General features: G+C 40.8%; 2 protein-coding genes across 4 annotated transcripts in view; both read left to right on the top strand.

Moving 5' to 3' along the window:
• Nucleotides 1-12,327, top strand: part of plekhj1 (pleckstrin homology domain containing, family J member 1) — a 387,353-nt gene that overhangs the window by 342,777 nt on the left and 32,249 nt on the right. The gene's annotated exons all lie outside the window — the stretch shown is intronic.
• The window catches only part of stk11 (serine/threonine kinase 11), a 43,292-nt gene that overhangs the window by 10,542 nt on the left and 20,423 nt on the right, over nucleotides 1-12,327 (top strand). For all 3 annotated transcript variants that reach the window (XM_080439196.1, XM_080439197.1, XM_080439195.1), the window contains exons 4-8: nucleotides 4,655-4,738; nucleotides 5,828-5,917; nucleotides 8,813-8,945; nucleotides 10,916-11,052; nucleotides 12,057-12,184. In XM_080439196.1, coding sequence (XP_080295322.1) covers nucleotides 4,655-4,738; nucleotides 5,828-5,917; nucleotides 8,813-8,945; nucleotides 10,916-11,052; nucleotides 12,057-12,184 — 572 coding nt within the window. The remainder of the gene's footprint in view (nucleotides 1-4,654; nucleotides 4,739-5,827; nucleotides 5,918-8,812; nucleotides 8,946-10,915; nucleotides 11,053-12,056; nucleotides 12,185-12,327) is intronic.

The raw sequence follows: 12,327 nt of genomic DNA, 5'->3' as shown, positions 1-12,327 counted from the left end.
CATAAGATTATAGTCGACTAAATCTACAGTTGATTTAGTCGACTAAAATGTATTTTGGCGGTGCCTTGATGGCGTCGTAATGGCCACGTAATGACGAAATTGTTAGTATATTTAGTCTTAGTTTTTATTCAGTTCTCGTCAGTGAAAAAAGGTAGTCGACGAACATTTTTTTGTCATAGTTTTAGTCGACGAAATCAACACTGGTCTGGACCTCTGGACTCCTTGCAGTGGTCAGTGGGTCTGTCTGGACCCCTTGCAGAGCACACAGTGGGTCTTGTCTGGACCTCGGCCCGCTCGCTCGGGGCATTTGAACCAGCAGACTCACTGCAGATAGACTGCAGCAGCAGCAGCAGACACTGTGCTTCACACAGCAAACAGCTGACACTCTGCTTTCTACGATTCAATGCCTTTCTGCTTTATTATTTTGGATCAAAACAAAGCAGCGACTGTACGAACTGTACTTTGCTGCTTTTCAGAGTTGAATCAGCCCCGGCCCGCCTGTCCTATCTATCTGTGCTGCCTGTACTGTCAGCTTAGCTTACTGGACCGTGGAAGATGACACGGGATTAATTAGTACAATGACTTTACTGTAGTGTAATGATGTTTTTATCTAGGGCTCTTTTGTGAAGGTGATGACTTTTACATCAGCGCATCGACGCAGCCAGGCTCTGTCCTTCCATTGTGATATTTATCCTGTATGTCATTTCAGACCGAAATTACATTGATATTATGAGGTTGACTCACTGACCATCCGGTCAGCTAGCTGTATATACTGTATGTCCAGTGGTGGAAAAAGTACTCAAATTCTTTACTTAAGTAAAAGTACCAATACTGCAATATAAAAATACTCTGTTACAAGTAAAAGTCCAGAATTCAAAATTTACTTGAGTAAAAGTACAAAAGTATTGGCATCAAAATGTACTTAAAGTACCAAAAGTAAAAGTACTAAATATTTGAAAATAGCCGATCTACAAGCTCACAACGCGTCGCGAGCTTGTAGATCTGCTATTTTCAAATAGCCTATGTATAAAATACGATTAAAGTGGTTAATGTATGTTTCATTATATCATAATTTATATCTGAAAAGTAACTAGTAACTAAAGTTTTCAAATAAATGTAGTGGAGTAAAAGTACAATATTTGCCTCTGAGATGTAGTGGAGTAGAAGTAAAAGTATTGGAAATTGGAAATACTCAAGTAAAGTACAAATACCTCAAAATTGTACTTAAGTACAGTACTTGAGTAAATGTACTTAGTTACTTTCCACCACTGTGTATGTCTAACGGCTAGATCTTGGGACACACGGCTAGCTGACCGGATAGCGCGTCGTCAACCTCATAACATCAAGGTCCCTGGTTCGATTGCGGCCAGAGACCTGTGTTCCATGTCCTTCCCCATCTTTGCCCTTGTATTTTGTTTTGGTGTATTTATGTAGGACAGCAGAGAGAGGCAGAAATCTATCATCTTCAAGAGCACCAAGCTCTTAAACTGATCATTTCCAGCCATGATTTCCAATTTTCCGTTCCATCTAATAGGCTTGGTCTGGGGACCCCAGGGGTCCTTAAGAGGGTTTCAGGGGGTCTCGCGAAAACATAAGAATGTGTTGCCTATATTAATGACATGCCCATGGGGGACGTGAGGGGGTTGACGGCCCCTCAACCGGACCATCCCGAGTCTCCCGACCCCTCAGTCAAGACAGCCAGTTAAAACAAACCTTCTGGTACTTTTGAATTAATAGCGTTTTGGCGTCAAGCCTTCCTCAGCGTGTTAAGAAGGTAGTCAGTGGTGTTGTGTGTACCAGGAGGGACTGATAGACAGACATGACAAGGACTTCAGCTGCTGTCTGTAAAACTAAATCATTTTAAAACAATCACACACGCCCCCCACCCCACCCCACCCCGTCTCTGTCCCCGTCCGCGGCCTACTAATGTTTATCGATTTGGGGGATCCATGACATGAAAATGTTTGAGAACCACTTCATTAAGTGACTGACTGACTGACTGGAGCACAAAATGCGTTTGTCAGTGGAAATACTGTGTGTGTGTGTGTGAATTTTGCCGGCCTTGACAGGACAAGAAAAACCCCACAGTGTGACACGATGACATGTGTGAGAGTGAGAGAGGAGAGGTGATTCTGTTTGGGCAAAAGTGCAGACAGCCTGGTGTGAGCAGAGGAGAAGAAGCCACTTCTGCCATAAAACATTTTTTTAAATAGCCGACCTACAAGCAACACAACACATCACAATGTGACATATTGTGAGCTTGTAGATCAGAATTTTTTTAAAGAAAATAAAAACAATGTTTTGCATTTAATGACAAAATAGGGACGCTTGGTTTAAAGTGGTTTAAATTTGGTATTCTGTACACATGGGCCGCATAATTGCAGATGCCAATGTCGTCCAAAAAGAGTCAAGTGAAACATGCATAGCCTTAGCGTTGGCTCTCCTCTCAGTGTCCTGTCCTCCATGTTCCAGCAGCTCTTTCTTTCCCTTCATGCTTTGTGTGTGTGGAGCTTCTTTCTAGCTGCTGTGTGCTGAATGCATTAAGACCCCCCCCCCCCCCCCCCCCCCCAGTGACACGGTGACAATGAATGTGGCGTCCTGGTGATTTAAAGCTCTGCCGCTGGACTCTACGACTGAACACAGCCAGCCTGCTGCTTCAGCCGTGTAACTAATGAGAGGAGATGAAAACCTAGGGCTGCAAATAGTACAGCCATTCTTCTTAGCCACATCTTAGCTATTATACTGGCTATTCTTTTGGATATATTTACATACGCGCACACACACACACACACACACGCACACGCACATATATATATATATACATACATACATACATACATACATACATACATACATACATACATACATACATACATACAGGATCATCTAAAACAATTAGAATATCACGTTTTGTTTCACAATATAAAACAAAAAGTTAACTATATTCATTGCACATAAAGCCTTTGCTTGTTTTAAACACTTCAACCCCATATGGGTAACCGGAGTCCCTCATGGCTCAATACTAGTGTATTTTCTGTTATTGTGGGGAAAGCTTTTGCTGAAAATAGCCGATCGACAAGCTCACAACGCAACGCAATGTGAGCTTGTCGATCGGCTATTTTCAGCAAAAGCTTTCCCCACAATACAGATACCGGAGTTGAAGTGGTTGATCATGATGAGTACAATATATAGGCGTATATGACGTTTTCCCACAGCATTTTTTGTGTGGGTATTTTATATCAACATCAACATGAAACAATTCTAATAGATTCGATCGACTTAAATCTGTTAGTCTGAATAACTACTTAAGTCCTATTACATTGTACCACGGCGTCATGCAAAATAGGGAAAATAGCTGATCTGCTTTTTTTGCTTTTGTTGCTATTCTTTTTTAATTGAGTGGGGGGGAAGCTAAAATTGTATTTGTTACCAGTATTTTTTTTATTCAAATTGATTATTTTCTATTTGATCTATTTGATTAGTTTGATTAATCTTGTTGCACCATTAGATGAAACGTCTACATTCTGGAGATGGGATTTACCCTTTGCCACGGTTTGGCTGCTGATGCAGTCAGCTGGATGGTGGATGACCGTTTACAGACAAGCTGCTTTATTGTATAGTCATTGTTGCCATGTTTGTGTTTTTAACTGTGCTGTGTTTCTGTGTTTTCTAGAGATTCAGCTGCTAAGGAGACTTGTTTTTAACACATTAACTACCGAGAATTAATTAATCAGCCACTGCCAGCGTTTTTACAAATCTTTCGAGAACAACAGGCTTTTTTTTTTCTTTTCAATAACTGCGTAAACATCAGATGTCTGGGGGGGGAAAGACGAGGGTCTTTTCTTTCATCCGGGAAAAAACTAAATGTAACCGTGATCTTCCCGTTCTTTAGTTATCGGCAGTTGAATACAGCTTGTGTACCAACAAGGTCGACTAGTGGTTATACTAGTCGACTAGTTGGTGAAAGCCCTACTGGGAACCCATCGCCAAATAAAAAGGAAAAACAGCCCTCTGCTGTTTTTTACTCTTTCACTTGGCTCTGGGACGAGCTGAACGGAGCACCCGTGCGCAAGGAAACCGGGGTTTTGGTCTGCCCTCAGCTTTCAACTTCCGGTGGTGCACTTATGTTTTCATTCCCACAAACAATATTTCTACACGGAACACTAACACCACTTCTCCCAGAGAATATGGATCGTTTTTGTTATAAGCCCACTTGTTTCTATGATGAAAAAGCAAGTTAAAATGTGAATATCTTTCCGTGGTTTTGTCTGCTCCAAGGACGCTATTGTTAAATGAGTTTCAGTTTGTTTTCAGTGGGAAGGGAGTGCACAGACAGTAAATCCCGCCCACTACATTTGATTGGGTAAAGCGCGGCCTGCTCCACGCGCACACCTTCTGAACAGGGCTCTCGACAGATTCAGTAGCGTAGCTCTGAATCTGTTCTTGAGAGATTACATTAGACCAGACGGGCTGGATTTTTTTTAGATCACGTGATTTCCGGGTGTATTCCGGATGTATTCTTCTTCAGGAGTCCTGGGATCACTGACAGGTTGCGGAAGAGCGCCCTCTATCGAAATCACTGACATCAGTTCACCAAATGACGTCAATGGCAGTCAAAGTGTTAACTTGTTGTGTGTGTTTCTGTGTCTTCCAGAGAGATTCAGCTGCTAAGGAGACTCCAGCACAAGAATGTCATTACGCTGGTGGACGTGCTGTACAATGAAGAGAAGCAGAAAATATATCCTTTAGAGTGTGTGTGTGTGTGTGTGTGTGTGTGTGTGTGTGTGTGCATGCGTGTGGCTGTCTGTCCCTCGCTGTCCTCGCCTACAGCAGTGGATCTCAAAGTGCGGTCAGTTTGCCCACTTTAACCACCCCCCACATTGTTGAGTCCCTCAGGGCTCTCTACTAGTGTATTTTCTGTTTTCGCTCTTACATTAAATATCTTTGCTGAAAATATCTGCTATTTTCCTGCGAAGGTTTTTTCCCCAGAATATGAATGCTGGGGTGTAAGTGCTTTTTATCCCTATTTTATTCTGACGTTATTTGAAAACAAGATCACGATGTGTCGCTGCGCCCGCCAAAATGTAAATAAAATAAAAAAAGATTGTTTTTGATAATTGTCATTTTGAAAACTTTCAACACAAATCTTATTTTTAGTTTATGGTAGTTCCTGCCACCAAAATCTTTACAGATGGTGGCCAAATGCATATGAATTTGGGGGTCTTTTGACATGAAACACTCTTAGAACCACTGCCCCTACAGCAGAGGTTCTCAAACTTTTTCATGTCAAGAATCCCCAAAATCATATGTATTTGGCCGCTATGCATTTGGAAGCTATATTATCAAATTTTGCTGGGGACCCCCTTGGTATACCCCCCCAACAAGGACCCCTGGGGGTCCCCGGACCCCACTTTGAGAACCAATGCCCTAACAGCGCTGTGGATTCCAGATGAATCCACGACTAAAACCTGCTTGTTACTGCATCATCATCACACTGGGCCTGGTCATGCTAGCCTTCTTCTCCTTCTTCTCACGTTTAATGTGTTTGTTTATAACCACACTGTCCTACCTGTCATCCAGTGTAATTAGTGTTTATAAAACAAACACGATATAAAAGGAACGGCGCTGTCGCTAAGCCTAAAATCAGTGTTGTTGTGTCTACCTCTGTGTCTCTGTGGGATACACACAGTTTGTTTGTTTGCAGATGATCCACAGTTGTGTTGTGTTGCCTCACAGATGGTTCCCATTATTAAAGGCTTCTGGTTTGTTTGTGTTTGTGGGGGGACCGCACGCACAGTATATCCCTTCCTTAACTTCCCTGACGTACGTATATGGTGATGGAGTATTGCGTATGCGGGATGCAAGAAATGCTGGACAGCGTCCCAGAGAAAAGGTTTCCAGTGTTTCAAGCTCACGGGTAAAAAAAAAAAAAGTCTCTCCATCTCTCTCTCTCTCTCTCTCTGCTATTATTAGTCTCAGCCTATCTATCTATCTACAGCCCGCTACTCCAGGGCCTAAGTTTAGATGCAGCAGGACTGCAGAGCCTGCAGGCTTGTTAACCTATTAAGACCAGGAATGCATACTGTGTCATACTTAAAATAATAAAAGAATAGCCGATATCTGCTATTCAAAAATAACCGATATACAAGCTCGTAGCGCAGCACCAAGTCCAAGTCCACCACAAAATCTTCCAGTCCAAAAGTCCCAATTCAAAATCTTGAATCTTTGAATACATTTTTTTTTTTTCACCGAGTGCAGCGCTATGAACTTGTATATCTGCTATTTTTGAATAGCCAAAGGAAATCTAAAATGACACGGATACTTCCCCCGGTCTGAATGGGTTAAAATATCTGCCCTGTGAGTGAGTTATCAGCGGTGGTGGACCAAAGTTCTCACATTTCTTTTACTCAAGTAAAAGTATCAATTACTACAATGCAGAAATACTCTGTTACACGTAAAAGTTAATAATAATTTACTACAATGAGTAATGGCATCAAAATGTATTGGTACCACAAAAGTATAAAGTACACATTAAGTGTTCAAAATGTAAAAGAATCTTTTGAAAATAGCCGATCTACAAGTTCACTGGTTTATCAGTGGTAAGAAGGAGACACTCGTCTGACTCAAACATGTTTGTATCTCAGGCTGCCTGAAGGCTTCCTCCTGTGAACCCCCCCCCCCCCTTCTCTACATTCCTGATGTGTTTTGTCAATAAGACACAGAGTGACATACATACATACATACATACTAGGATATAAACAAACACACAGGGGGGTAAAGTTACTGCCGACCAGATCTCTACCGGGACGATGTAATTAACAGGACAACCAGATTAAAATCTTAGTTGTCTGTCGGACAATTTGAAAAAAATAAAAATAAAATAAAACCTATATATTCTTTTACAATAATGTGAAGCATACACTCTCTCGGTTACACACCGTTTCTCAAGATGAAATTCAAAACGTATTGATTTTTAGACTGGTGTGGTTTTATCTGTGGCTTCTGTAGAGCCTCTACAGAGAGGATGGTCTCTGTGGAGCATCTAGCGTGGTTGGGGCCGTCCCGACTTTATGAAACTTGACGATTAAAGGTAGGGTAAGTGATATTTTTTGGTAAAAACAAAAAGTATTTTGTTAAAAGGTTAAAGCTCTATATTCTGATAGTAATCATTGCTATTGAGTGTTTGTTCAGTAACAGATGTCTCCCCGTCTCTCCAGCTCTTTAATAAACAGAAATTAAATTTTCCGGTAGGTGTCAAAATCTCAGCCAATCAGGAGAAAGTACCCATTTTTAAGCTTCATTTTATAGTGTTCCAGTTCCAATTGTGTCTGCTCATTTCTTAGTGTAATCACTTCCAATTTCACTTGTTTAATCTATATCCTGATTGAGTTCTCTGTGCTGATTGGATAAAATTGGAAATGAAACTGAAACTGAAACGAAAATGCATTTTCTGTTTTATAAAGAGCTGGAGAGACAAGGAGACTCCTTTTACTGAACAAACACTCTATAGCAATGAGTACTATCAGAATATAGAGCTATTTAACACTTATTTTAACCAAAGAAAATCACTTACCCTACCTTTTAATTGTCACACAAATAATTTGCGATTTAACAATTACATTTACGGACCATTTATGTCCAACATTGAGGAACCAACCAAGGTTTTATCACACTGTCAGAGCTGGTATGTGGACTTCACATACCACATACTTCACGTTTGATATTAACCCATTAAGACCTGGAACGCATCTGTGTCATTTCTTTGGCTATTCAAAAATAGCAGATATACAAGCTCATAGCTTGTAGATCTGCTATTTTTGAAAGATCGCTTTTTTCATTTTTTTTTCCAAAAAACGTATGATTTAGAAAACCTTTTTAAGAATCGCCTCAGGTCTTAATGGGTTAAGTTATTAAAATATAGGAATCGTTAAAAGGGAACTGTTAACGATTCCCGCTTAAAAGGTCTGATTCCTTAAGGAAACGGAATCGTTAAAATCCTAAAGGATCCCCAACCCTAGTCACGTTCCCTCCTGGTGAAACTCCTCACTGTCAGGGGAAGAGACGCGGCCTTTCCTCCTTGACATCACATGTATCAGAGGAGACACATGGTTATCTGTGCTCCCCCTGGGGCCAAGCACTGTACAAACCAGCCCTGACAAGGCACTAGAATATACGGGGCACTAGAATATACGGGGAATTGTCATCTAAATTTATGACCCAGGAATCTCTCTGTGTGTGTGTGTGTGTGTGTGTGTGTGTGTGTCCACTTTTTGCCCATACATGGAGATTCTATGAATATTAACAAACCGTAAGGTTTGCGCTCACAACTGAAAATACTAAAGGGTTGTAGACTGCCCTTAACTAAAGATAAATACATTAATAAAAAACCTGGAGGTGTGCATAGTTGAGGCCACATAACTGTAGTTCACTGCCATGCATGCAAGCTGTCTGGTAGTGTGTGTGTGTGTCAGCCTGAGTTTGTTTTGGTTCTTTCAGCGCCCTCTGATGGACAAATGTGCAGACAGTGACACAGAATACACAGTTTGCATTATTCCTTTGTTTACCTTGGCTTCATGGTTCAATTAAAGAGTTGCCCTGAGACTAACATAATGATGATTATAATATTTAGATGATATGTGGTTTTCTGAACAGTAAAAAGGTCGATCAACCAAACCATCCATTTAGAATGGAAACCACTCGACATGCGTTGAGGAGAAGAGCAAAAGAGTAACGTACACATGATACTTGTGTCTCTTCTGCTGAATCCTAGCCGTTATATTCATTACAGCCCTTTTTGATTTTCTGTCCTCAGGTACTTTTGCCAACTGTTAGATGGCCTTGAATATTTGCACTGCCAGGGAATCGTTCACAAAGACATTAAACCAGGGAACTTGCTGCTAACCACAGATGGAGGACTGAAGATCTCTGACCTGGGGGTGGCAGAGGTGAGCTCAGACCCGGGTCAACATGCTGTAGTTTACTAGGTTGTTTTTTCATGTCAAGGACCGCCAAAATGATATGTATTTGGCACAGAGCCCCATCTCAGAATATTTTGTTCCAGGGACCCCCAGAAGCAAAGCTTTGAGTTACAAATGTTTGCTTTAAAAAATATATATATTCAAAGACACATTTTCACCTTTTTCTTTCTAAAATAGCAGATCTACAAGCTCATAGCGCGGCACTCGGTGCCGCGCTATGAGCTTGTATATCTGCTATTTTTTAATAGCCAAAGAAATCTAAAATGACACAGATGCGTCTTAATTGGTTAATCAAATAATCGAGACATGTTTATTATTTTGTTAATGCATATATTTGTATTTTTATATATCAACGCATCAACTCGAAAAGAAAAAAAAACACTAATTGATTTTCTATCACCAACTAAATTGATTAGTCTGATAGACCACTTAAGCCCTGTTTTAGTCTTCGTCATACAACAGTGTCTCGCAAAAATAGCCAGTGTCTCGCAAAAATAGCCAATCTTCAAGCTCACAAGGCGCCACATCACGATGCGTTGTGAGCTTGTATATCTGTGGTATTTACAAACATTTATAGAAACTCCAGAGTCGTGCGTTTATACGCGGGGCAGATCATGTTTTGAGGGGCAGAAAGCCAAACTGAAGGGCCGTGGCCTCCATGAAATTCCGGCCCTGATGTGTGCCATCCACTTGAGTTAAATTGTTAAAGTTGTACAATGCAGAATCACAAATAACGATTTTTAGCAACCTCTGCTGGTCACTACCGTCACTGCATACAATTTCCGTAGTCCTCGATTACCCAGAATTCCATTCGTTTTCACCGGAAAAAGCGATCTTTTAATTGTTTTATACTATCTACGGATCGTTTCTCTTAGCCAGTGGAGCATTAGTTACCATGAGCTGTGCTTTCTTTTTCTGTTCTTTTTCGATCTTCCAATCCTACATTCTCTTAAAATCAGCGTGAGGTTCCTTTTTGTTATTAGCGCGGTAGTTCCTGGCCAAACAGGAAACCGTTGCGGTAGTTCCTGGCCGACGTCATGACGTAGGCCAGGACGTCGGCCACGACGTCATGACGTTGGCCAGGAACGTCATTTTCCCGGGAAAGTCCCCCCCGTCCACGTTCAATAGAAAATATATAAATAAAAGGCTTCCGGGGGTGAAATTCATGGAGTGGGTGTTGTGAAACTTTTGCCACTCACAAAAGATATACAATTTAACTTTAGTTTTGTTGAAATCGTTACCTAGTATGCCTTTAAACAACATATTTGTAGTCATCATCATAGTTATCGTTCTTGGCGCGAACAGGCCTTTTATAGCACTTCCATGGCCTTGGTGGAGCGAAGGTTGGTTTATCAGTGGATTTGTCATCTATGAAGGTCAAATATCTAATTGAGCTCTCGTACTCCTCAGAAAAATGTGGGCAAAAGTCACGAGAGCGTTCAGGAATTCAAAATGGTTTGGCCTACAGTTGCTGAACAGTACATGATGTCTGTGTTTAGATTTTTAGGGTTGAGGAATTCTTCATTGATTTAACCTATTTTTAAACTTCTGATTTGAAGATGGCCACTGATTATCACCTGTGAAAGGTCTTTTCCAGAGTTGTCAGCATGTCAGTTGGTGCATGTCAGTGGTCCAGATGACCTATCATGAACATACACAACATGGCTACCGGCTGGATTGATGGCATAAACGTTGTGATGCGAGCGACGCGGTCTAAACTTGTAAATCAGCGAACTTATATAGGGTTTAAGTGGTCAGTCGGCCATACCAGCACCCATTTAAAAAAAAGGGTTTTTATTTTAAAACAAAATGCCAGACAACCAGAGGGTTAAGAAAACGGCCCCTCGTCTGTTTATTTTACAATTGTTTATATAATTATATATTTTTTTGTACTCCCTTCTCACTCACATCCTCCTCTCTCTCTCTCTCTCTTTCAGGCCCTTCACCCGTTCGCGGACGACGACACGTGTCGCACCAGCCAGGGCTCCCCGGCCTTCCAGCCTCCGGAGATCGCCAACGGATTGGACACCTTTTCAGGGTTCAAGGTGGACATCTGGTCGGCTGGGGTGACACTGTGAGTAGCCCGGCCCCCCTCTTCATGGTGCCCTAGTTCAGTGGCTCTCAAACCTTTTAATTTTAAGGACCCCCCACATAACTCTTGAGAGTGTACAAATGGAACCATTTGTACACTTTACAGCGTTACAGACCTGTAAGGGTCCATTTGGAACCTCCCTTCAAGGCAGTGGTGGAAAAAGTACTCAAATGTGTGACTTAAGTAAAAGTATCAATACTGCAATGTAGAAGTACTCTGTTACAAAGTAAAAGTCCCAAATAAAAAATTATTGGTATTGGTATCAAAATGTACTTAAAGTAAAAGTACTAAAATGTTTGAAAATAGCAGATCTACAAGCTCACAACGTGTCGCGATGCGACATCGGCTATTTTCAAATAGCCTAGGTATAAAATAGGACTAAAGTGGTTAATGTAGGTTTTATAATGTGATCATTTATACCTACAAAGTAACTAAAGTTTTCAAATAATTGTAGTGGAGTAAAAGTACAATATTTGCCTCTTGAGATGTAGTGGAGTAGAAGTAAAAGTGTAGACAATTGGAAATACTCCAGTAAAGTAAAAGTACCTAAAAAATTTAGTACAGTACTTGAGTAAATGTACTTAGTTACTTTACACCACTGCTTCAAGGACACATTGAGAACCACTGCCCTAGTTCCCACACGTCACAGACTATCTGGATTATCGGCACTGTTTTATTTTCATGAGCTCTGTTGCCAACAGGGAATTTAGACAAAATTCAGGGAGTGTTGGAATAACTGAATTACAAGGCAATATTTTAAAATGTCCGACTTAGAGAGAAAGGTTAGTCTTTTCCCACAATGGGGTTTGTATCAAAAATTTAAAAATTATAAAAACTAGCAAATCCGCTCTAGAAACGAATTAAAACTAACTATTAGAAGAAAAAAATCTAAACAAACTTAAACTAAAATGAAAAATCCAAAACTATTATAACCTTGGTTAGTACACAGCTTCTCATACTGTTTACTGTGTTCTCTCTCCACACAGATATAACATTACGACCAGTCTGTATCCCTTCGAGGGGGACAACATCTATAAGTTGTTTGAGAACATCGGAAAGGGAGACTGCAATGTTCCAGAGGAGTGCGGACCCCTGCTGTCAGACCTGCTAAAAGGTGAGTTTTTGGGCCAACATTCAACAGCCAAGTTTATTATTAATGAAGCGCCTTTTCAAAACAAATGTTACAGCAAGGTACTGTAAGAAACAGAGGACAAAAACACAACCAGGTGCTCAATGTAGAACCAAGTTTGTAAAAGT

The sequence above is a fragment of the Gymnoscopelus braueri genome (genome assembly GCF_963280865.1).
Source record: "Gymnoscopelus braueri genome assembly, chromosome: 10".
Lineage (NCBI taxonomy): Eukaryota > Metazoa > Chordata > Actinopteri > Myctophiformes > Myctophidae > Gymnoscopelus > Gymnoscopelus braueri.
Note: the sequence above shows the minus strand (reverse complement) of the source record. Positions and strands in the feature narration are given on the sequence as shown.